Source organism: Rissa tridactyla, chromosome 12 (assembly GCF_028500815.1).
Source record: "Rissa tridactyla isolate bRisTri1 chromosome 12, bRisTri1.patW.cur.20221130, whole genome shotgun sequence".
Lineage (NCBI taxonomy): Eukaryota > Metazoa > Chordata > Aves > Charadriiformes > Laridae > Rissa > Rissa tridactyla.
Window position 1 is genome coordinate 14364808 of NC_071477.1, and position 22748 is coordinate 14387555.

Sequence of the window (22748 nt, forward strand, 5' to 3'; positions counted from 1 at the left end):
CGGGGCAAGGGCTGTTTGCCCGTGAGGGATGGAAGTGAGGAACAAAGTCCAAGAGTTTTAATGACTATGCAGAAGGACAGAGTTTACTCAAACAGAAGAATTTCTCCTCTTAATCCTTGATCCTGGCAGGGTTCTGAGTCCTCCTTCCTCTCTGTTTGCTCTGAAAGTCTGAGAAAAGGCATAAAAAGCTTGAGTTTCTAAGCAAAATGTTGCAAAAAATGGTCCGGTTTCACCGCAAAAAGTTGGAAAAAGGTGCTGCCCTGTCCTTGGGAGTTCCCAGAATGAATGCACCCTGCTCAGACTGGGAAAAGCCTTTTTTAAAGAGAGCTGTGACTTGCCATTTCTTTCTCTTTTCCAAATTCAGTCTGGAGAATGAGATCTTTTCAAAGTAATCCAGTTGCCTGGGGAGGATTTCTACATGCAGATAGCCCATAATCTCGGCTACAGCGTAAGAGAGCCGCAATGCAGCTCAGAGAAGGTTAAATGATAAAAAAATATGGCAGACATGGTAAGTACTTGGCATGTTACGTGCAACAAAAGATGAACAACAGCAACTGGGACATTATCTTTATTTGCTAAAAATAGAGTCCCACAAAGTTTAAAGAAAAGCACTTTATACTTGTAAACCTCTCCTCTAGCTGTTAAAGAGCCTTCAAAGATGAGCTTTGTGGCTTTGGGATGTCGCGTCCCCTTTCAAAGGCTGCCCAGGGCTCAGACAATTGAAACTCAATACAACATCGGCCGCAACGAAGCGGGGGAATGAATAGTTCTGGCATGACCCTGCTTTTCTCCCTCATCGGAGACTGACGTGTGAACGGGGGCTTTGCGGCGGGTACGTCCCCCCCGCAGCCACATCCCGCAGCTGGGATGCTCCTGGTCCCCCAGCCGTGCGGGACAGAGGGAGCCCAGCACCGAGGGCACCGGCGGAGCCACCAGAAAGCGAGGAGATCGTTTGCCCACGACGCTGCCGAGTTATGCACGGGCATTTGATACACTGCAGCTGACGGGCCGGTTGTGGAGCTGGGTGCCTGGCTGCCCATCCGTGCCTTCAAAGAATTGCTCATCAGCCGCACGCGGGCACACTCACTTCCCCTGGTACCCTATAACGGGGGCAAAAAAAAAAAAATACATCCTTTGCTCTTCCAGCCGCAAAGAAACCAACTTAGCCAAGTCTGAGGTTTTGGCCAACTATGTTGTATCTCAGGATATTCGTGCATTGATGCAGAAACTCGGTTTCACAATAGAGTAGTAGTACCGAAGCCATTAACTTGACCCCGCGAGCGGAGGGGATGATGTGATGTTCGGCACCAGCCAAAGAAAGAGAGAACAATGGGGCTATTTTTGTGGAAGAGAGTTCAGAGGGCTCCCCGGGGAGCCAAACCTCTCGCTGGCCCATCATGCGCAAGAAAAACAAGGCAGAGCTCTTGCACCCTGGCTTCTCTGTCGTATAAATACCAGCTTCAGCCTGGGCATGAAAGAAATCTATTGTCTCTAAGGACGTATTTCTATGCGAAGTGCTCTGGTAAGGCCAGCAATCTTAAACCCGCCACACGTGTGCCTATTGTTTGAAGTACAGAACAATTGAAGGGTGCTCTCATGGGCTAAAGATAGAAAGGCAGCTGGTGCTGTCCTTTTCCCTGTAACTGAGAATAAAACAATGCCCAAGTATTGTCTGCATTGCTGGAGCGATGACATTGGACTCTCTGCCAAGAGAGCATCTAAAAGATCAATGAAACCCGGGTTATTTATAAACGGGTAGTGTCATTTCTTCCCCCAAAGTAATTTCACTTCCTTAGCTTTTCCACCAGGCCTTTCTGCACCGTGAAGTGGCCATGGAGCGAGGTATAAATAGCAGCGAGCCAGGCTGTGGGAGAGGCAGCGGGACCGGCTGGTGGAAAACGAAGCTGCTGCGCTGAACCTGCCTTTGGCTGCACTTTCGCTTCCTCAAGCCGTGCCCGAGCTTCTGTGGCACCGAGGTGGGGACCAGCCATGGATGCCGATCCCCTTCTGCTGGTGGGGAGCAGGTCCCTGCAGCCACAGCCACAGCTGCCCTGGCCATGCATGGACCCAGCAGCTGGTCCCCCAGGACCCAGCAGAGTCCCACCAACACTAGGACTTGCTTCCCAGGGGAGCTTTTAGGGAGGTTTATTTCATCCACCAGTCAACAAACTACCTGTGTGTGTGTGTCCAGCTCAGCTGCCCTCCTGGGATGCTCAAGGTAATCCTTGGTAATGCCATGGAGCAGAACCTTGCTTCAGGGCAGGGGACATCTTGTAGGGGAAAGCCGCTGTCTGCAAGATGGCATCCCACCAGGACATAACCAGACTAGAGACTGGAAATCAGACGTTTCCTGGTGTCTGATGGGCCACAGTGATGTGGGAAGGTCTCCTGCTGTGATGTGAGGACATGTAAGAATATTGATCCCTCCTACGTGACACCCAGTCTTAAGGAAGGTCCAAGCCTACCAGATCCCATGAGCAACTCCCACTCTTGTTGCCACTCCGTCTTGAACAGTTGTCCCTTGCCATGAGGTGGCTGAGCTCAATCTAGTGTGAAGCTTGATGACCAAGCGCATTGGGGAGGACAAGCCAAGCAGTGTCTGAGCTCGCAGTGAGCAGAAGGATGGGTCAACGGGCCAGGAGAGCAGAGCCATGGCCTTCACCAGGCCAAGGAAACAACTGCTAAAGCCAAGCAGCACACCCCAGCCCAATGCAGCCACTTCCATTAGCTTATCTCATCAACGTGACCCTACTCTAGTTTCCCATGGAGCAAAGGAGAAGGTGAATGAGGAGTGAAGGGAGCAGGGGGCTATGATAGGATTGCCCCATGGACCGACACTCTGCAAGTGGCTGGTTGTGTGGGCTCGTTGTGTGTGCAGGACACCACCCACCCTTGTGCTCCCAGATCTCAGAGCAGATGAAAACTGATGCAAGACCAGAACAGTTTGGGCACTGCAGGGGCAGATCCTCCCCGTGGACTGGCAGAACTGTGTCCCGGCTCTGCTTCTGCTCCGGCTCTGTGCCTCCCTCGCAGCTTCCGAGGCAGCTCTTGGCCATGATTTCCAACAGCTGCTGTGTGCCAGGGTCTGCCCTGGCAGGCCCGCTGTAATTAAGGTGCTATTAAGTATTCAAATGAACGGGGCAAGATTCTCTTTTCTCTCATTGTTTTGAAGTGCGTTGCCAAAACCTCAAGCATCTTCACTGAAGGCTCAAGCATTCATGTGATTTTTGCAGTGTTCAGTACAGCCTTCATTCTTAAACAGATGCTTTATGGTGTCAATCCCACTAGAGAAGAAAACCGCTAGAACCTCAGATCTGGTAAATTCAAAGCGAACAAATGAAAACTCTCCAATTTTACCATTCTCCAGGTGATCTTGCTGTCTCCGTGCCTGTGTGTGACCTTCCCAGCACCTTGCTTGCTAATTCTGGCCAGTAATTTCTCACATCATGTCTCTTCCAGGTACTTTCTCAATCTGATATTCATTTTGGAGACTCCTTGAATGCAGTGTAAGGCATGGTGCCCAGAGGCTCAGCCACCAGCATGCCAATGCTGCCCAACCTCATGCTACAGTGAGCTGTGTCCCACTCCATGGAGGCATTTGTGGCACCAGCAGCTTCAGGAATGTTCCTGAAGGTTCATAGAAGCAGCACCTCACTCCCGATCGAAGAACAGCCAGCTCAGGGCAGGGGGACCGACACTGTCCCTGGGGTGGGATGTCCTGTCAGCAGAACACTCATGTTGGGAAGTACCCAGGGAGCTGTAAGATGAGGGGATCCAGGGCTTGTACCATCCCAAGACCCATTGGAGCACCTGCCCTTTGGGGTCCCTGCAGCAGCATCGCTGCTGCACCCCTCTCCTGCTGCTGAGGGGTGCATGGAAAGCTGTGCTGGGTGGCTGCCATCTCTCTCACCCTGGGGGGAAAAAGGTTTGGGGATTTTGGGGTTTGCTTTGGAGGGAGCCTTGCATGGCCAGGCTGAGCCAGAGGGACGCTGTCGGACTGGCAGCGCTGGCCTGTCACCTCCGCCTGTCTCGCTGCAAGCAGACATTCTCGCTCGATGGAAATATGCCTGAAATAGCCCCTCCGTAGATTGTCTTTATCTAATCAGCCGCCTTCGCACTCCCCTCCAGTGCATTTCAGGGAGCTGATAGCGGTGATATGTTAAGTGTGGAAACCTCTAGCAAACTGCCCGACACGTAGAGTAATTCTCCTTCCTGCCACTTATCGGAGCCTGCTAATGGGAAACATTCCTCCTGGGGTCGGGGAGCTGCCGGGGGATTTCACCAGAGAGGTCAGCTGAGCCCCTGGCACCCTCCTGGCCCTCCAGGACTGGGTAGGAGCTGGTCTGACCACAAAATGCTCACTGAAGGCGCAGCTGTGCTGCCACTGGTGGTGCTGGTGGTGTCCTGTCCCGTGGGAAGAGGCTTGTCCAGCCCTTGGGGGCATGGCTGAGGAGCCCCATCCTCTTCCATCATATTATGGGACACCAACATCAAGCATAGAGCTACAGGGGGAAAAATGCGGGTGCCTCAATGGTCAGGGTAGATGCTTCCACTGCTGAGGTTGGTCCTGCAGGGCTGTTGGGACATTCGGGCAGACTGTTTGCTTTGGGCAACAGCCACATAAACCAAACTCCCCTCTGCTCAAGCTAGAGCTGTGGGCTCTTCATTGTGCCCTGGGATTTTGTGGGAGGTCCATAGGAGCCCTCTGTGACCACTGCCCCACTGATGATGCCCCATCACACCTGTCTGAGCAGGGCGCAGCTCAGGCTTTGCCAGCAATATGAGGATGAGCTTCCTACCACCCTGAAAAACCACATCACAAACGCCAACGCCGAAAACGCCCGAACCCAGTGGAAGTGCACTTCAGCAGCTGCGGGAGCGACCATTCCACATTTCCCCTTCTACAGATCTGCTTGGCCTTTGATGGACCCTGCTGGAACCTCTTCAAAGAGGGAAAGAAACTAGGGCGAACAGAAGGAACTGCAGAAGGAATCTCCGAAAATAAAATCGCTTTAAAGATAAGGCAGGGGAGGGGGTGAGCAGAGCGTGGGGCGAGTACATGCCCTGAGAAGAATGTGTGAGGCTGGACCAGCTGGTAGGTCTGGGCCGAGAGCTCGTCCCACTGCTGGGGTGCTTGTGGCAAAGGTACTTGGCACCGGACCTGCCAAAGGGTCCTCTAGGGTGTGGGTGGAAACCTGACTCCGAGCCCAGGGCAGAGGGGCAGAAGACCACCAGCATAACCTCAGAAGGACCTGTGCTCCACCAGTGCCTGTGGCTCTTCAGGACACCGAAACTCTGCCATCTTGGCAAGGTTGAGCACCTCTGTCACACCATGGTCAAGAGGGATCTCAGGAGTGGTGTCCCCCTGATGGTCTCCCCAGGGGAGCTGCAGTAGACACATCTGTGGAATCCACCTCCGCACCAGCAGCTGCCAAATCCCAATGAGGACCTGAGCTTCTGAACACCAGCCTGGTGCAAGAGTGCCCACATGCGACATGGAGATGGGGGCTTGCACCCCATTTTATCCTGCTGTGCTCAAAGTAACCTTGTTCATGCTACAGGCTCCCCTCCACGGGAGCATTTTAATTCATGGGGAATACTGGCACCGTGCAAAGCCATTACATTACACCCCACAGCCAATGAAAGCAACATCAACGGACCCCTGAACCCAGCCATCCTCTCTGCTGGGGCTCAAGCCACAGGGGACAGGTCTGGAGTCCTCCTCCATCCGATGAATCTCCCTGACTTCACTCCAAAGCAGGGTGGGAGGGCAGAGGACCCGCCTGTCAGGGCAATGTGGAGGAGATGGCACTGGGAATCCAAACTCCCAGGGTGTAGCAGCAAACCACACCTGTGTGCTGGATGGAAGGACTGACCACGGCTGGGTCTTCAGCAGAACACCCCCTCCAGTGCCTGGCTTAGGACCGGGGCAGGTTCCGGGGCTGCAAAAATCTCTGCAACCTGGGCTGTGTGCCCAGGCTGAAGCCACATGCCATAAGCAGCTTCCAGTGCTGCTATTTTGGCCATGGCGGAGGCCACACCACGTCCAGCCTGGGTACAGCACTGTGCAGCTAATCCTTCATCACCCCGTGCCTCAGTTTCCCCTACTGTCAGGAGGATACAACCCCAAGTTACTTTGGAGTGTGAGGGGTACTGAAGGGGAATGGCAAAACCCTGCAGCTATGGGCCCTAGTTCTCCAGTATCACCTTTTTGGGGTTATTTCTAATTTTTATGTCTCCAGGACATGACCACATGACTGGGGAGCCAAGAGGCGGTTTTGGATCCTGGCCGAGGATGGGGGATGCATCTATCGAGACCACCTAGGGGGGCCAGATGCTGCCCCTTCCTGCACAGGCGTGTGGGGGTCCTAAGTTGCCCAGCTCTAGTTAGGTTGATTTCCAGCTCCAGAGGCAGCTGCGGGTCGTTTCACATGAGTCTGCGTTGAATCCAAGCAGCCCACGAGTGCTCCCATAGGGGATGTGGGGTGGCTTTTTGTCCAGGAAGGGGCAGAGCAACGCTGCAGAGAGGAGATGGGGGGCAAAAAACCATCCAGCCCTGTTTTGCTTTTTAAATGCACCAAAGCCAAGGCAAAGAGAGGAGCGGAGCGCTTGGTGGGCAGGAATAAACGTCCTTCGTGGTTGCAGCAACAAGACCAGCCCAGAGGGTAGAAACCTCACTGCGTTTTGGATGCCAGCAACTGAAATGGCTTTTCCTTGAGCCTGGCACAGAAATCCCCGTGGCATGGCCATGGGGCTGCTGGGTCCCATTCCCATCGTGGGCATTCCGTGATGGTGCTGCCAGGATGGAGGTATGCTCACCACCTCGTACCCAGTGTCTTTGGGTGCTGCCCGGGTAAAAACGATGTGGAGGAAACCCAACAACCTCTCTGTTGAGAGATTTTGAATCTGGCCCCAACGTGAATGAAGCTCCCACGCCGAGGTGAGTGAGCTCCAGGAGCAGGACCTGGGGGGTTACTGCTGGGCAGAGTTTGCCAAAGGCAGAGCAGGGGGCTCGAGCCCCCCTGCCCAGCAACGTGCCTGCCCCGGGGGGCTGCCCTCGGGCCACTACAGCTCAGGGGAGCGTCAGGCGCCTCTGACAAAACTGTTGAGTTTCATGCATATAACCAGAAAAGTAAATTCTGGTGTTTGCGGTGGTTGGTGTTAAATGGGTAGTAGCTGGTGTGCCTCGGGAAACAAGCCAAGCCTTTTGAGAAGAAGACAATGGGGTAGCAGAGACTGAGCCCCAATGTCCTTCTCTGGTGCCTGGCTCCCAAGCAGCCTGGCTGGGGAGAGGCTGAACCAGGAGCTGAGCGAGAGGTTGGGATGCTCCAGCTCGCCAAGCCAGCGGCTGCACACATCCCGCCAGGCAGCAGCTCTCCTGGCGGGATGCAGGGAAGAAGCAGGAGGACCGATTGCTCAGGTGCAGGAGGAAATGGCGAAGCTCTCATTCCTCCGCTGCCCGCCAGAGCAGGCAGCACGGACAAGCCTGGAGAGTTGCGCTGCCTCCCCGGGCTGGAGTCTCTCACTCTGCCTTTGTACTCGCCTGACAATACAGGAATAAAAATAACCAGGCTGCATTTGCAGAGAGATAAAAGCGAAGTTTGCCTTTTGTGTCTCTCCGGGCAGTGGGACAGCAGCACCAATGGAGCTGTGTGGACATGACACATGGGAATTTCTGACATATCTTTTCCCACTCTGACCTTGACAGACACAATAAAAAGGGGCTTTGCTGCACGCACACAGCCACTCAGTCCTATCACCAAGGTTAGTAATAAAGAGCATGTCTGTGTGCACGCTTGTCCTCTGCTACTAACCCGCTTCACCTCTGCAGGGTGGATGTTCCCGGAGGACAGGGGCTGACTCTGGCGGTACCTGGGAGGGTGGGACAGACCTGGATCAAGAGCATTTTTGCTAAGGTCCGCGCGCTTTGCCACGTTGCTAGCCACCAGCACTGGTCACGTTCGTGATCACTGCGGCGTTTTGGAGCTCTGCTGTGTGATACCGCATTAGATGGATATTAGAAAGCACTCTCATAAAAGCGCTTTTCCAAGCAGCTGTCACGGTGGTCTTCTAGAAGAGATCTTCCCAGGGATAATACCTCCAGTCTTGCTTTTGTCATCCTGCAATATTGCTCTGCAAAATGGACCTGGGTCTTTGCAGAGATTTTGTGCAGGGCACCAGGGCTCCAACAGGTCTGTAGAGCTGAAATAGGTTTTAGCTGAGTTTATCAAGAAAACGAGTGTCGTTGATGATCTCTGGTGATGCCTAAAATGCAAATGTGGATTTTGACACCAAAGCGATGCTGGCTTACCCAGCTGGGACTTGCAGTGACGGGCTGATAGCAGCAGAAGGGAAAGTGTTCAGTAATTGTCTTGTTATTATAGTAATTATTAGCTAGTATTGTTGTCAGTGTCTTCTCTCGCTCTCTAAAATTAAAAGCGCGTTTGATGACGGTGGTGCTCTTGGTTAGCAGCCCAGCGGCGGGTGCTTTCCCCATGCACTGACTCCTTGTCCCTTCCCTCCTTCCAGCATTCAGGTGCTTTTCACTCTTTCTTCACTGCTGCCAAGTCTTCTTCCAGCCGGGCAAGATGTCTATGCTGGACATGACCGAGTTTGGGGAGGCTGCTGAGTACCTCCGGAAAAGCTACACAGAGCAGCTGAAGCTTCAGACAATTCCGTTCGATGGTAAGACCCCGAGGCACAGCCCCGTGTGTGTGCTCCAAGCCAGCCCCTTGGCCATGGCTCTCTTTGGAGAGCATCCCCGTCCCTTTCCCAGTGCTGGTACCTGTGTGCTGCAGAATTGCCCCCACCACCCTGGAGGACAGGAAGACCTCAGAAGTAGGAAAAGCAGATTTTTGACTGTCCTCTTGTCTTCTGAGGTGCAGGAGGAGGTGATCCTTCATTTCCCCAAACCCTGAGGAGCTGAGAGAGATGGGCTGAGGGACGGATGGCAAACCTTTCTCCAGCTCCGTTTAGTTTTGGAGCTGTACAGAGCTCGCCCTGCAGCCCTCCTGCTCTGTCCCTGCCAGACCGCTGTACCGTGACTCCCTGTGCTCCAGGGCCCGGCTCGTGCTCAGCCTTGATCCTCTTGGCTCAGCAGACATGGAGAGTTTTGCTTGCTCTCGCCGTCCTTTTTTCACGGCAGTCTGAGTGCGCGCATGTGTGAAGCAGCAGAATTCTGTCAGACTAAAAGTTGGTGCTGGCAAAATAAACAGCTGCCAAACATGAAAAAGGCAAAGAAATCCCAGCTCCTATGACCAAGAGCATAGGAAGGAATAATGACTGTCCTTCCATGTTACTGGACTGCATTCACGTGGCTTTCAAGTTGACAATTTCAAATGCTTCCCTACATTTCAACCTGTTTTTTCTCCCTTCCCTTCCCTTCCCTTCCCTTCCCTTCCCTTCCCTTCCCTTCCCTTCCCTTCCCTTCCCTTCCCTTCCCTTCCCTTCCCTTCCCTTCCCTTCCCTTCCCTTCCCTTCCCTTCCCTTCCCTTTCTCCTCCAGGAAAGAAGCGAGCTTGGATCCCAGATGAGAAAGAAGCTTATATTGAAGTGGAAATCAAAGAAAGCTCTGGTGGCAAAGTCACTGTGGAAACTAAAAATAAAGAAGTAAGCAAAATATCTTTCCTTTTCCAAGGGCTAGCAAGCGTGTGCGGAGGGGGGATATGTGTGACAAGACTACATCTGAAAGTAGCCAAGCTCTTGCTGATAACCTTCCACACTTGGTGATCTGTCATGCCCCGAGGGGACACACACCGCAGTGTGTCAGGACACGTAGGCCAATTACTTGCCAAGAGCGGTAAGGGTTCAGCATCCCCCCATGGAGTGTTTGCTTCCAAACACGGTTTATGTGCGAGACAGACGGAAGGGGGACAGTGGGGCTGGCCCAGCACAGCTCCTGGCCATGGGAGGAAGGGCTGCCCGGCTCATCTTGAAGGTCGAAACAAGAGGTAAGGGTCCGATTGGCCGATTCCTGCTCATTTTAGCTGGGATTTGCAGCGGAGTGAGCGGGGCTGTTGGGGGAACGGGCACTGGGCAAAGAGGTAGGACCAGCTGCGTCTGGTGGGGAGGCTCCAGCTTTCCAGCAATGGGAGGGAGGCACATCGGCTGAGATTTGTCAAGATAATATCCAGTACAAATAGCTGCAAATGAGCTTAATTAATATTCTTTACTTAGCTATGGGAGCCGCGTGGCCTTGCAACATCATTACACTGGTGTAAAACTGGGAAAAAGAACAAGGACCTGACCAGGGAGTAAATGGGTGACTTCGTTATTTCTGTGTCTCAGCTAGTCCTCATGGCACTGGGAAGCGCTTGTGTCTGCTGTATTTGAAAGAATTATATGTAATTGTCTTGGAAAAGTGTCGAGGTTGTGAAAATATTTTTGTCTGAAATTGGGAAAAAAAAAAGAAAAAAAAATTTCCCTCGCCAAAAGGAAATTTATTGGGGAGGGGGTATCGATTTTAAAAGTTTATTTTGATGTTTAAAAGATCCTCAGCTTCTGCAAACAAAGTAGTTTCCAAACCTTTTTTTGCTGTTCCCTCTTGAAACTGTTGGGTTTTTTTTGGACAATTCGTCATGGATTTACAAAATTTAAAACTGTATCTGCTTTCCCTGGATCAGCATTTCCAGCAGAAACAGTTTCAAGAGACATAACCCCACCCTTATTCTTCCATCCACCTTCCCTCTTCTAACGTCTGGCACTCCGTAACACCACACGCTTCATATTCACCTGTAAAAAAAGGTCTTTGAAATTTTCGTTTAATTTTTATTAACAAGACCATTTGCAAAATCCAGCTGCTTCCATTCAGGCTGGACATGTAACACAATAGTTTCCCAGTGCTGGGATTCGTGGGATTAAATCAATCCAGTTCTAAATGATGGGGTACAGCCTTCAGCTGGGTTTCAGGCTGTGAGAAGAGCCCAGGATGGGGGTGTCGAGCATGTTGTGGGGTGACGTCTTGATGCCCCCTAGCTTGGACCTCCTCTGCCGGGCTTGGCTACAGCCCGTGTCCCTGGGGAGGGGACGGGCTTGGGGCTTGCGTTTCCCAGCTGGGCTTTGTGGCCGGGGTGCTGGTGGGACTCCCCTAGCCTGGCACCTCAAAATGGAAGGCAACACTCTTGGGAGGACAGCAGGCACAGGGCTGGGGTTGTCCCCAGCATGGGGCTGTCAGTATGTCTGTCCAACTGGCAGGTTTTTGTGGGGAGAGGGTGTTTGGTGGGGTCCATCTGACATGTCCCCCCCTCCTCTGGCAGACGCGGGTGGTGAAGGAGGATGAAGTGCAGCCCATGAACCCCCCCAAGTTTGACATGATCGAGGACATGGCCATGCTGACGCACCTCAACGAGGCCTCTGTGCTCTACAACCTGAAGCGCCGCTACTCCCACTGGATGATCTACGTAAGCCGAGGGCACCAGGGAGGATAGGGGATCACCCCGTGGGGTGGGGAGGTGAAGGGATGCTGGGTCCCCCCATCCCTCATCCGCCCCCTTTCCCCCCGCAGACCTACTCGGGTCTCTTCTGCGTCACCATCAACCCCTACAAGTGGCTGCCCGTCTACACTGCGCCTGTGGTGGCCGCCTACAAGGGCAAGCGGCGCTCCGAGGCCCCCCCGCACATCTACTCCATCGCCGACAACGCCTACAATGACATGCTGCGCAGTAAGCCCCTTGCCTTGGGGACCACCATCTTGGGTGGGGGGGATCCCCAGGCTCCTGGGGCAGGGGGTTAAGGTGGGTGGCACCAGCCTAATGCCTGCTCCTTCTCTTCCAGACCGTGAAAACCAGTCCATGCTCATCACGTAAGTGCCCCTGCATGCCAGGACCCCCACACCGTGCTCCTGGGGGACCCCTGGGCACCCCCCGGCCATCTTCCCCCCCCTGCCCCAGCAGCTGTCGGTCCCCGCCTCTCCCTTCCCCCCCAGCCCAGCCTGCCGCCACCGCGCCAGGTGACAAAGCTTTGTCTCCCCCGCACCCCGACAGCTGCCATGGGTCACCCCGACCCTGCCAGCATCCTCCGAGGAGTGAGGGGGGAAGGAGAGATGGAGGCCAAGGCCAGAGGGAGATGGCGGAGGGGCGGCGGCGGGGGAGGAGGGTGACGTGGGAGGGTGTAGGCCAGGTTGATTTCAAGTGACATATAGATAAGGGCTATATAAGGGACTCTAAAGGACGCTACGCCGCCGCCAGGAGCCACGGCCATTTTTAGCCTCGGCCATAGCCTAATTAGGAAAGGCAGGGGCTGTGGAGAGATGCTTGGCGCGTGTCCGGCAGCGGCTCTGCTCCCCAGCCCCCCCCTTCCCGGCTCTTTGTGATCTGGGATTACAATGGGAGAGCGGCTAACTATAGGCATGAGCTCAGTGGGGCCCGCCGGCCGCCCGCATCCCGTGCCGGGCACGCCAGCCCCCGCGCTCCCCCAGGCAGGGTTCGCCCCGGCGCGGTGCCATGGCCATCTCCAAACCCCCGCAAAAGAAAGTGGGGCGTGCTGAAACCACCCTGGGAGAGGATGGATCCTGGCTGATCCCCGACAGCTGAAGCCCCGGGGCCAGGGCCGGACGGCCTTGGTGGGCGCCGGCACCTCCCGCCATATCTGCGGCGGGCAGCTGAGCCCCCGCGGCACCTTCGTGGGGACAGGCAGAGCCTGGGCTTGCGGGTGGGGGACGCAGCGAGGATGGAGCTGGGTTTCGCTCCAAAGAGGAGCCCCCAAGGCAAGCACGTACACCACCAGGCTGGAGGGGATTGATAGTGCTGGCCTCCCCGTCCCGCTGATACTTCGCTTCTCCCTCCCGGCACGACGAGTGGGGCGGCAGGTCGGCAGGGTCTCTGTTTGAAGTTTTGCCTGTTCTTTGCCTCATGCCCTTGATCTGTGTATTTCTGTTACTCTAAGCGGAGAATCTGGTGCTGGTAAGACTGTAAACACCAAGCGGGTCATTCAGTACTTTGCCATTGTCGCAGCCTTGGGCGACACACCGGGCAAGAAATTAGTAAGACCCTCTTTTGAAACAAGTTCTTGCTGTTTTCTTCCTTTCTTTCTTTTTTTTTTTTTATTTAATTATTTCCCCCCCTCCTCCTTTCTTCTTCTTTTTACCTTTTTTTTTTCTTCCCCCAACCTTTTTTGCATTTGGAAGCGTGTTTTGGTCTGACCCACCCAGGGCTTGGCTTTTCCCTGACTTTTGAACAAGCAAGGCTTGAAATTATTCTGCTCAAGGGGAAATGGATTTTTTTTTTTTTTTTACGTGGCTGCTCAATCTGTGCAGCCTGGAGAGCTGTTTTAGATGGTCTCTTTATCTTCTCTTCCTCCTCCAACACCCCACTGATCTTCTTAAGGAGCATTAAAAGAATGGAGTAAACCTGCCATTTCCCACCTTGCCTCTTTTAAGCCTTGCTTTCGTCCTTTTCTCCTTTTTTTTTCTCCCCTTGTTCATTTTGACCCTTTTCTACCTTGTGCTTTTCTTGCTCTTGTTTTGATTCTTGCATTTCTTTGGTGCTGTTATTTTTGAGCTGCCCTTGCAATTGCTTATTTCTTCTTGATCCGTTGAGGCCCCAGCCTGCTTTTCCCTTGTAGAAGCAAACTGGCTGCTTTAGGTATCAGACAAGCAATACTTCAGCATTATTTTCTTTACTCTTCTTTGGGTTTGGATTTAACTGTTCTTGCTTTTTGACGCATTTCTTGATTTTCTTGAGCTAATCTATTTAACAACTTTTTGGCATCTCTTATGAAGTTTAATCCTCCCATTTTTTTCTTGGACCTTTTTTGGCACTAAGTGGTCATGCCCTGCTTTTCTGACCATGCTTCTTGTGGTTCTTGCCTGGCTTTTCTGGATTTCTAAAGACAATTTTCTTTCCTTTCTCTAGGCAACTCTTGCCACTAAAACTGGGGTAAGTGTTGTAGACTCCTAGTCTTTAACACTGAGGACAGGGTTCTGCTGCACCGCAGAGCTACGGTGGGGTGATGGGGAATGCCTGTGTGGGGCACCTGCCTTGGGTCTGGGAGAAAGGGCTGCCCCAAGCTCCTGGGCAGCATTTAGTTCTCTGCTTGGCTTTGTATCTCCTCCCTTCCCATAGTTTGAAGCTTTGGCGTTTCATCTCTTAGTGACTTTCTGCCTTCCTGATTCCAACCTGTCCTTCAAGGGATCATTACTCTACACTCGTTTCTAACCAGCACGGTGTTTGCCTAGGGGTGGTGTGGGCTCTTCCAAAGTCAAGGTGAAGCCTCCACCCTCTGAGCAATTAGTGTCCCCCCGCAGCCTGGAGGCCCAGCTGAGGGTGATGAGGGGCAGGAGAAGAGCCTCTGCCACGGGCAGCACTCCGCTCTGGCTGCAGACTGGCAGAGGTCCACACGATCCCTGGACATGCCGCCCCCTGCAAAGTCCTGAACTGCCCCAGCCCACCACATTGCCGGCAGCTGATGACCTTCTCTGGGGTGCATTTCTGAGGTGCTTGCCCAGCTCCAAGGAAACAACTGAGTGACTTTGGAAATCCAGCAACGGTTCAGTCCCTGGTGCTCCCAGCACCCCAAAGGCTCAGCCGTTCCAGCAGCTCAGTCGTACATCCTTGGCCCTCAGTTTCTCTGAGATCTAAGCGACAGCCTTGAGCTGATGCACGCTCCTAGGTGGGCGATGCTCACTAACACAAGAGTCTCAGACCACCTGGGCAAACTCACTAAGAGTGAGGTAGTCAGTGGGCTGAATCTGTGGGTCCCAGAGCAGCCCATGGGGCAGCCCCCATGGCATCTCACAGGCCAGGCAATTTTAGATCACGCTGAATTTCAACATAGCAGATCAAAGGATATCCAAGTGATGTTTGTTAGTAAAGCTGTGATTCATAGCTGCTCCCTGTCTCTTTTGCCCTTCACACGCCTGGAGCTACAGAGGTGGGGAGCCGTTGTGGGCCCAACATTGAAAAGACAGGGCGACTCTTGGTGGGCAGAGCCCAGAGATGGTGTTTCCCACCTAAGGACAGCCCTATGGACTGTAATGTGTCAGAGCATGGGCAAAAGCTGTCATGAAAAATCCTGCAGGTGCCTGTGCTACCAAACTCTGCTGCTGTTGGCAAACCCCAATGTCCTTCATGTGTCTCTTGCTTCTCTCCTTGAATTCTTGTCCTACTTTGCGTGCATTAGGTGGACGCTGTCGCTTTCTTTTTGAACTGTGCATATGAAAAATGAGTGGAAAAATGAGGTTGGGGGAAGATTAATCTTGGGCCTTGCTCAGGAGAGCTCCAGGGAGTTCAGCACATCACACCAGCTGGGACTTGTGATGTGTTGCCATCACTCTGTGACCCTGCTGCGCGTGTGGTTGGTGTAGGGAGTTGTAGATCAAGCCTGTTTTCTGGATCTCTTCTTTTGCCATCTGCTGTGATGTGAATTGTCCAAGACTTTGGTTTGGTGGAAGAGGAAATGCCTGGCAGAGCCAAAGAGCCTGAAATGTTTCAGGCTGTTGTGGTGATAACGTGTGCTTGCGCTTGGTTTGCATGCTGTAGCAGCCAAAAAAGGGGCTAAGGACTGCTGTGTGCAGAGAGGACAGTAGTCTGGATCTTCAAAGGGACTGGTTTAGGCAAGGAGAAGCCACCTCTGCTGACCCCTAAACTGAGCTGCATTGCCTAATGAGACAAGGAGATGCCTCAGGAGCAGCAGGCTCTTAGAAACAACTAAAGTGCAGAGGAGGCAGATGGTGCAGGGGCCCCCACTCTCTGTTTCCCTGTGTTGTTGGTAACAGATCCCCTCGGGCTGGGTGGGAGCTCACACATCCTTTGGTTTTGTTTTCCAGGGCACCCTCGAAGATCAAATCATTGAGGCTAACCCAGCTATGGAAGCTTTTGGCAATGCCAAAACCATAAGAAATGACAACTCCTCGCGTTTTGTAAGTGTCTTAGCAAGACAGAGGGCCAATGGGCTGCGTTTATGTAAGCTGAATGCATCACTCGTGGTATTGTGGTTTTGTACAACGTGAGGCAAAGGCACGTAGCAGGAAGCTAGCTCTGCTTCCCAGTGGGATTGGGCTGCTGGGGCCAAGTTTCTTCTTACATCAGTAAATGGTACGCTGGTCAGAGTGAATCGCCCTGACGTCACAGCCTGTGGATGGAGAGAGGTCCCTTACAGGACCAAAACTGGGGGGGCCAGTAAGCACAGCCTGGAATGCTGGACAGACAAGCCTGCTCCTTCCAGGCGGTAGCATCCTTTTTGTAAGCCCAGCCTGGGCTTACTGGGCTTACTGGGGCTGCCATGGGATGCAGAGCTCATCAACCACAGGTGGCTTTGATGCCTGTTCTTGTGCCTTGGAGGGAAAGGAGACGCTCCTGGGTGAGATTTTTCAGCACGCCCCACAGCAGGAGGCTGTGGGCAGACTCAGTATCACACTGCCCCGCAGAAGTGCTTAGCTTTAAGAACAGGCCTGAGGACAGGGATTTATCTGCTGTGAGTGATATTTCTGCCTACCTAGTGTTTAAAGCCTTATGCTCTCTGACTCCCTGCACATTACAAGCCAGACAACTTCACCCGCCTCCCCCTCACAGAGCCCAGTAACTTGCCTGGCATCAGCAGAAGCCTAAGAAGTGGGAAATTACTAGTGTCTTGTAGTTACAAGAAGTTCCTTGGAGCTGTACAGGAATGTACCCGTGTAGCCAAGCCCAGTGCTTAGCTCCCTGTTCATGTTTTCAGGGCAAGTTCATCCGGATCCATTTTGGCCCCTCAGGGAAGCTGGCCTCTGCGGACATCGACATCTGTGAGTAGACGCGTGCCAGCTGCGGTGGGGAGGGATTTCATCTCCCTGTTCGTGCCGATGCTGCGTCGGTTCCAGGAAGGAACAAGCCCTCCTCTAACCCCTCTGCCCTATTTGCTTGTAGATCTTCTGGAAAAATCAAGAGTGATTTTCCAGCAACCCAAAGAGCGAAGCTACCACATCTACTACCAGATTCTCTCTGGGAAGAAACCAGAGCTGCAAGGTAAGGCAGCCAAAGCTGCAGCATAGCCTTTATGGCACGGTGGCTTGCAAATAGCCACAAAGAGCTCTGTTGTCAGCTTTGGGGTCCACAGGGAATGAGCAAACCCAGCTCACCATGCAGGTACTGCCCTGCAATGCTTTGCTAGCTACACAGGATCATAGGATTGGCAGATAATTCAGGGTGGAAGGGATTTCAAGAGGTCATCTAGTTCAGTCTCCTTTATCCTCACAGACTGAGCAGCCAGACTAAAGCTCTTTCTGCAACTGTCTAGGAACAGAGGAGTGGTCACTAAGGGTCTATCTGCAGGGTGGGAACGTGCTTTGCAAAGCTGCCTTGCGTAGACTCCTCATATGGTGACTCAGCATGCAAAGGCTGGATATTTATTCATTTTGGGGTAAGGTGAAGTGTTTTGCAGCCTCCTCTGAGCTCTTTCAGCCACCCTAGAGAGATGACCTGCCTCAGGTGAGCTTGAAAACAGCTGCACAGCTCATTCACCCACTGGTATCCCAGATGCACTCCCCAGGACAGCCCCAGCTGACGTGAATTTGCAGTGGGGCAGTCCTGTGCTCTAAGCAGCCCTGCCTGCCAGGTCACACGGAGTGCACAGGAGACCTTTCCACAGTGTGGAAAGATGGCTGGCACAGTCCCCTGGAGTGGTCAGCCTCTTGGCTGCAGGCTCTTGAGCTTGCTGCTGGCTCGAGAACAATACCTTATTAGGCAGGTCTGGAGAGCTGTGCAGAGCAGTAATCTTATCTGGTGGTCACAAGGACATGAATGGCCACTTCTAAATCAGTCTGCAGCCAAGCCATATCCCAAGATAGCAAGCAGGAGGCACATCATGGAAGAGATGGACCCATGTGTGGACCTGCCTGGGCTTGAAGAGGCTGTTTCTCTCACTGGCTGGTGCCCTCTAGTTGAGGCCGGTGAAGCCTTACCTCTTCATCTGGGGCCTAGAGTTGCCCTTGTGCCCCAGCTTTGTCTCTGTCAGGCTGGCCTCACGCCCTGCATGTCTTCCCCCCAACAGATATGCTGCTGCTCTCCCTCAACCCCTACGACTACCACTTCTGCTCTCAGGGTGTAACAACTGTGGACAACCTGGATGACGGCGAGGAACTCATGGCAACAGATGTACGTGTGCTTCCTTCACACTGCACAGCCCGAGGCGGGGGCCTGGGGAAGGGCACAGCCTCATTGCAGGCAGACATGGGGATGTGTCCTGGCTTTTCTGTGTCTCTCTCTAAATTAGCTGTGAGCTCCCTCTGGTTCCTTGGCTAGGTGCCCACCAGATAGAGCACCCTGCCCAGAGCCATGGGACAGGGAGGGCACCTCAGGAGGTGGTGGGAGGACCAACCTCAGAGTGGTGATTTTGTTCTATCTATACTGCTCTGTCTCTCCTCAGCACGCCATGGACATCTTGGGCTTCAGCAATGATGAGAAATACGGCTCCTATAAAATAGTGGGCGCTATCATGCACTTTGGCAACATGAAGTTCAAGCAAAAGCAGCGAGAAGAGCAGGCAGAGGCTGACGGCACTGAAAGTGAGTTTAGCTCCATGCTGCTAGATCTGCCCAGCCTGGGCTGGGCATGCAAATTCCTCCAAGGGCAGATTGTGATAACTTCATAGAATCATAGAATAGTTTGGGTTGGAAGGGTCCTTTAAAGGCCATCTAGACCAGCCCTCCCGCAATGAGGGACATCCTCTCCTGCAGGGACATCTTCAACTAGATCAGGTTGCTCACAGCCCTGTCCAACCTGACCTTGAATGTTTCCAGGGATGGATCTGGCTCCTCATGCCTTTGTACTGGTTTACAGGTGCTGACAAAGCTGCCTACCTCATGGGAATCAGCTCAGCTGACCTCATCAAGGGCTTGCTCCATCCTCGTGTGAAAGTGGGCAATGAATACGTGACCAAAGGTCAGAACGTGGAACAGGTGAGTGTGCCAGGGCATGGGCTTCCTGCTCACACTGGAACGTGACTCCTCCGCAGGCAGGCCCACTGCATAATGTTTTCTGCACAGGGCAAATGGTGCTTCAGTTCACTCTCTTGGGTTTAGAAGGAGACTCAGAGCAGCATGAGAAGATGTATCCAAAGTTACTGGCTTTTAGCAGCTGGGGAAGTTGGTGGCAGAGCTGTCAGATAACTTTGGATATTAACCAAGGTGGGGGGTTCAATTCAGTTTCTCTGAAATGTGGGTTAGATCACAGCCAGAAGGGGTCCAGTTTCTATGGATCTGCTTCAGAGACAGTCACGCTCCCATGAAGAGTTCAGCTCTGGAAAGTAGAAAACTCATCTAAATACTCGTCTAAAACTCATCTAAACTGATCTTTGCTCAGTTGCACCTCAGTTGCAAGACTCAAATGCACCAAAACTGTATCTTGTCAGATTCCAGCCACATCACAGGAACTCCAACCTGCCCTGAGTAGTGCAAGCCAGTCCTTGAGTAAAACTTAAGAGGACCGCAGGAGCTGGTGTCTTATCCAAAGTGAGCTGTAGGCTTCTGCCACGCACAAGGCTTCTGAAAATATCACTTTAGATTGAATCTGTATCCTAAGATCTTGGAGGCTAAGATGAGGCCAGCGACACAAGAACACACTTGTGAGCATGTGAAAACTATCTTGGAGGCTATACTGTAACCATGAACTCCCTGGATCTGTCTGTCTGTCCTTTGTGTGCCAAGAGGAGCTCTCTTCTTTGGCCTCTAGCTCCTACAAAAGTAGGGAGAAGTGTAAGTGCTCATGACCTGCTCTATGGTTTGCTTTGGCAGGTTGTCTATGCCGTGGGAGCCCTGGCTAAAGCCACCTATGATCGCATGTTCAAGTGGCTGGTGACTCGGATCAACAAGACCCTAGACACCAAGCTGGCCAGACAGTTCTTCATCGGAGTACTGGACATTGCAGGCTTTGAGATCTTTGACGTAAGTTCTGCAGGACCCCTGCAATGGGCTTGGGGGAATGTTGTGGCTAGACAGGACTGAGAGTCCCCTAGTGTCCGACAGCTCTATGTCCTCCAAGAAACTGCTGGCCCTGATAAGAAAAAGAACTCTTCTCTGAATTAATTTATCTGGAGCAAACAGGCAGATCACAAGGACTGTTCTAACATTGCTGTGAGCACATCTCCAATGATTCCTGGCTTCCTGTTCTGGGAGCAATCCAGCTGAGCCTAGCAGAGATCACTCTTCACATCCAGACAAAGCAGAAGAGTGAATCCCTTCACATCTGGAGATCCTCCTTCTGAAGCAGGTTTCTTTTATTCTTGCAGTTCAACAGCTTTGAGCAGCTGTGCATCAACTTCACCAATGAGAAGCTGCAACAGTTCTTCAACCACCACATGTTTGTTCTGGAGCAAGAAGAATACAAGAAGGAAGGCATCGAATGGGTCTTCATTGACTTTGGCCTGGACCTGCAGGCTTGCATCGACCTGATTGAGAAGGTAAAGCATGAATCAGGGCATAGGAGTGGTACTTCTGGTAGGCAGCTTATTTGCAAGACTGAAACAGTGAGGGGTGCTCTGCTACCAGAAATTAAATTATTCCCTCCCCAGGCAGTGGCAAGTGCCCAACTTTGTTTTCCCCACACTTAGACCTCAGAGCTTCTGGATCATCGAGTCCTTTTTGACACAAATTTTGAGTTTATGAAACGATGAAAATTCTGTTCCTACCCACCGGTGACCCACAGAACCTGGGGTTACCTTCTGCTCCAGAGAACAGTGATCTCTACGCCTTTTTTTCTACCCATTTTCTGCCCCTCAGTGTCTCTTACTTGAGTACTTGCCGATTCAGGGCAGCTTGTATAAAAGATTTCCACCCTTGCATGGAGGAAGCTCACCTTTTTTTTGGAAAGGAGCAAACCTGTCAGAATACTGGAGAGGATTTTCCTTTCCCAACAGTCCTATGGAACTGGGCAAGCCCCCGTGTCTGGCAGAACTGGCCAGGCCCACTGTGTCTGGCTGGAGGTCAGATGCAGCCTGGAATACACCAGTGATAGTTTGCCCCATGGTCAATGTCCTGCAACATTTGCCTGAATAAGGACGGCATCTCCCAAGTCAATCCCTGTCTCACCTTGCTCAGTGGCACAGAGAATCCCCCATTCTGGGATGGGACATGGCAACACTGAGCTCAAACCTCTTTATACCACCTTCTCCCTGCAGCCACTGGGAATCCTGTCCATCCTTGAAGAGGAGTGCATGTTCCCGAAAGCCTCTGACATGTCATTCAAAGCTAAGCTCTATGACAACCACATTGGGAAGTCGCCCAACTTCCAGAAGCCCCGACCAGATAAAAAACGGAAATATGAGGCCCACTTTGAGCTGGTGCACTATGCTGGTGTGGTACGTCCCTTGTCAGCTCTTCCACAGCATTCACTCCTTCCCCCTTGCAGGGCTGTCCTTACCTTTCCCTCTCTTCTCTGGTGACAGGTGCCATACAACATCATTGGGTGGCTGGACAAGAACAAGGACCCCCTGAATGAGACAGTGGTGTCCGTCTTCCAAAAATCCCAAAACAAGCTCCTGGCCTCCCTCTATGAGAACTATGTGGGCTCTACTTCAGGTGAGGAACAACCTCACCCTTCTTTTGACCTCAGACTCTCCCTCCCTTTGCATCCAAGCCTCCTCACCCCCACACCCAACTGCTGGTGCAGCATTCCTGCACCTAGCAGCCTGGGCAAAGGGAAGACCTACGTTGTCCCCTAAGGTCTCTCTGACCTGGGTAGGTGGGTACTCTGGATGTGCAGTGCTGGCCTAGGGGCTTTAGGTGGGTGCTCAGGATCAGGCTGAGCATTTGCGATGCTGTAGAGCTGTCCTAGTGGCCCTGTGACCTGGAACATGGAAGGGGTCTCCTCTTACCAAGAGCTGAGGAGCAACACACAGAGTTGGGATGCTGTGGGAGATGTTTTTGGTGGTCTGCGGCTTTGCTCTGCAGCAGGGCACTCTGCTTTACAGAGAACAGGTGCTGTGGGCATTTCAGGGGTGTTTGAGGGTGCTCCTGAGTCCTCCAAGCCAAGCAGATGCTTTGCTGATGTAATTAATCAATATTTCAACCCAACAGAGGAACCTCACAAGCCAGGGACCAAGGAGAAACGCAAAAAGGCAGCTTCTTTCCAAACAGTGTCGCAGCTGCACAAGGTAAGAGCCAGACCCTCATCCATGGCCTTGAGGGAAGCATGCTCAGAGAGTCCCAGTATCAGTCCCACTTCCCTGCCAAGATTCTGGGGTATCTTGTAGTTGAGTTCCTGGGGCCTGAAGGACCACCAGGGCTCCTGAAGGACCGCCACTAGGCAAAAGCTCCTAACACCCTCTCATCCCTGGGAAGGGACCTGTGCTCGACAGAGTCCCGGCCCTGGTCCCAAGCTGCTAGAGAGGGACACAAGGCTCCAGGCTGGGAGAGCGATGGCTCCCTTTGAGCTGGGGTTTGCGCTGCTTCTGCCCACGTGATGCTTGCGCTGCTCAGCAGCTCCTTCGCCTTTGAGAGAGCGGCAGTTAAGACTTGTAGTGATGTTTAGATAATGTATTACATGAACATCACTTTAAGTCTGTGCTACTTCTCTCCTCATTCTTGTCGGCGGGAAGGACAGCCTTTGGGCAGAAGAAAATGGAGGAGGATCCTACAGGTCTCTAAGCTGGCAGGTCTCTGCTGTCCTGTCCAGGGAGGTGACCTGAGCTATTTGACAGCTCAGGATAACACACACCCTAATTCCCACGCGCACCAGAGGAGTCATTTGTGCACCCCAGAGCTTAAGCAACTGGAAAAGAGAACAGAGGGGTGTGTGAGCCCAAAGCTGTGTCCTGCCATGACAGCCTTGTGGTGACGGGCTG

At 52.8% G+C, this 22748-nt stretch overlaps 1 protein-coding gene across 2 annotated transcripts in view; it reads left to right on the top strand.

Annotated features, from left to right (window-relative positions):
• The first annotated feature begins 7759 nt into the window (after positions 1–7759).
• MYH7B (myosin heavy chain 7B) overlaps positions 7760–22748 on the top strand; it is a 28235-nt gene continuing 13246 nt past the window's right edge. Inside the window, exons 1-19 of one of the 2 annotated variants that reach the window (XM_054218021.1) lie at positions 7760–7764; positions 8530–8685; positions 9505–9608; positions 11255–11398; positions 11503–11659; positions 11772–11799; positions 12882–12978; positions 13850–13873; positions 15763–15855; positions 16653–16716; positions 16838–16936; positions 17961–18064; positions 18336–18474; positions 18749–18867; positions 19702–19851; positions 20196–20366; positions 21084–21263; positions 21351–21483; positions 21982–22058. In XM_054218021.1, coding sequence (XP_054073996.1) covers positions 8589–8685; positions 9505–9608; positions 11255–11398; positions 11503–11659; positions 11772–11799; positions 12882–12978; positions 13850–13873; positions 15763–15855; positions 16653–16716; positions 16838–16936; positions 17961–18064; positions 18336–18474; positions 18749–18867; positions 19702–19851; positions 20196–20366; positions 21084–21263; positions 21351–21483; positions 21982–22058 — 1980 coding nt within the window. In that variant the 5' untranslated portion in view covers positions 7760–7764; positions 8530–8588. Of the gene's footprint in view, positions 7765–8529; positions 8686–9504; positions 9609–11254; positions 11399–11502; positions 11660–11771; positions 11800–12881; positions 12979–13849; positions 13874–15762; positions 15856–16652; positions 16717–16837; positions 16937–17960; positions 18065–18335; positions 18475–18748; positions 18868–19701; positions 19852–20195; positions 20367–21083; positions 21264–21350; positions 21484–21981; positions 22059–22748 lie in introns of those variants that run through there. The other variant, XM_054218022.1, reaches the window with a different exon arrangement.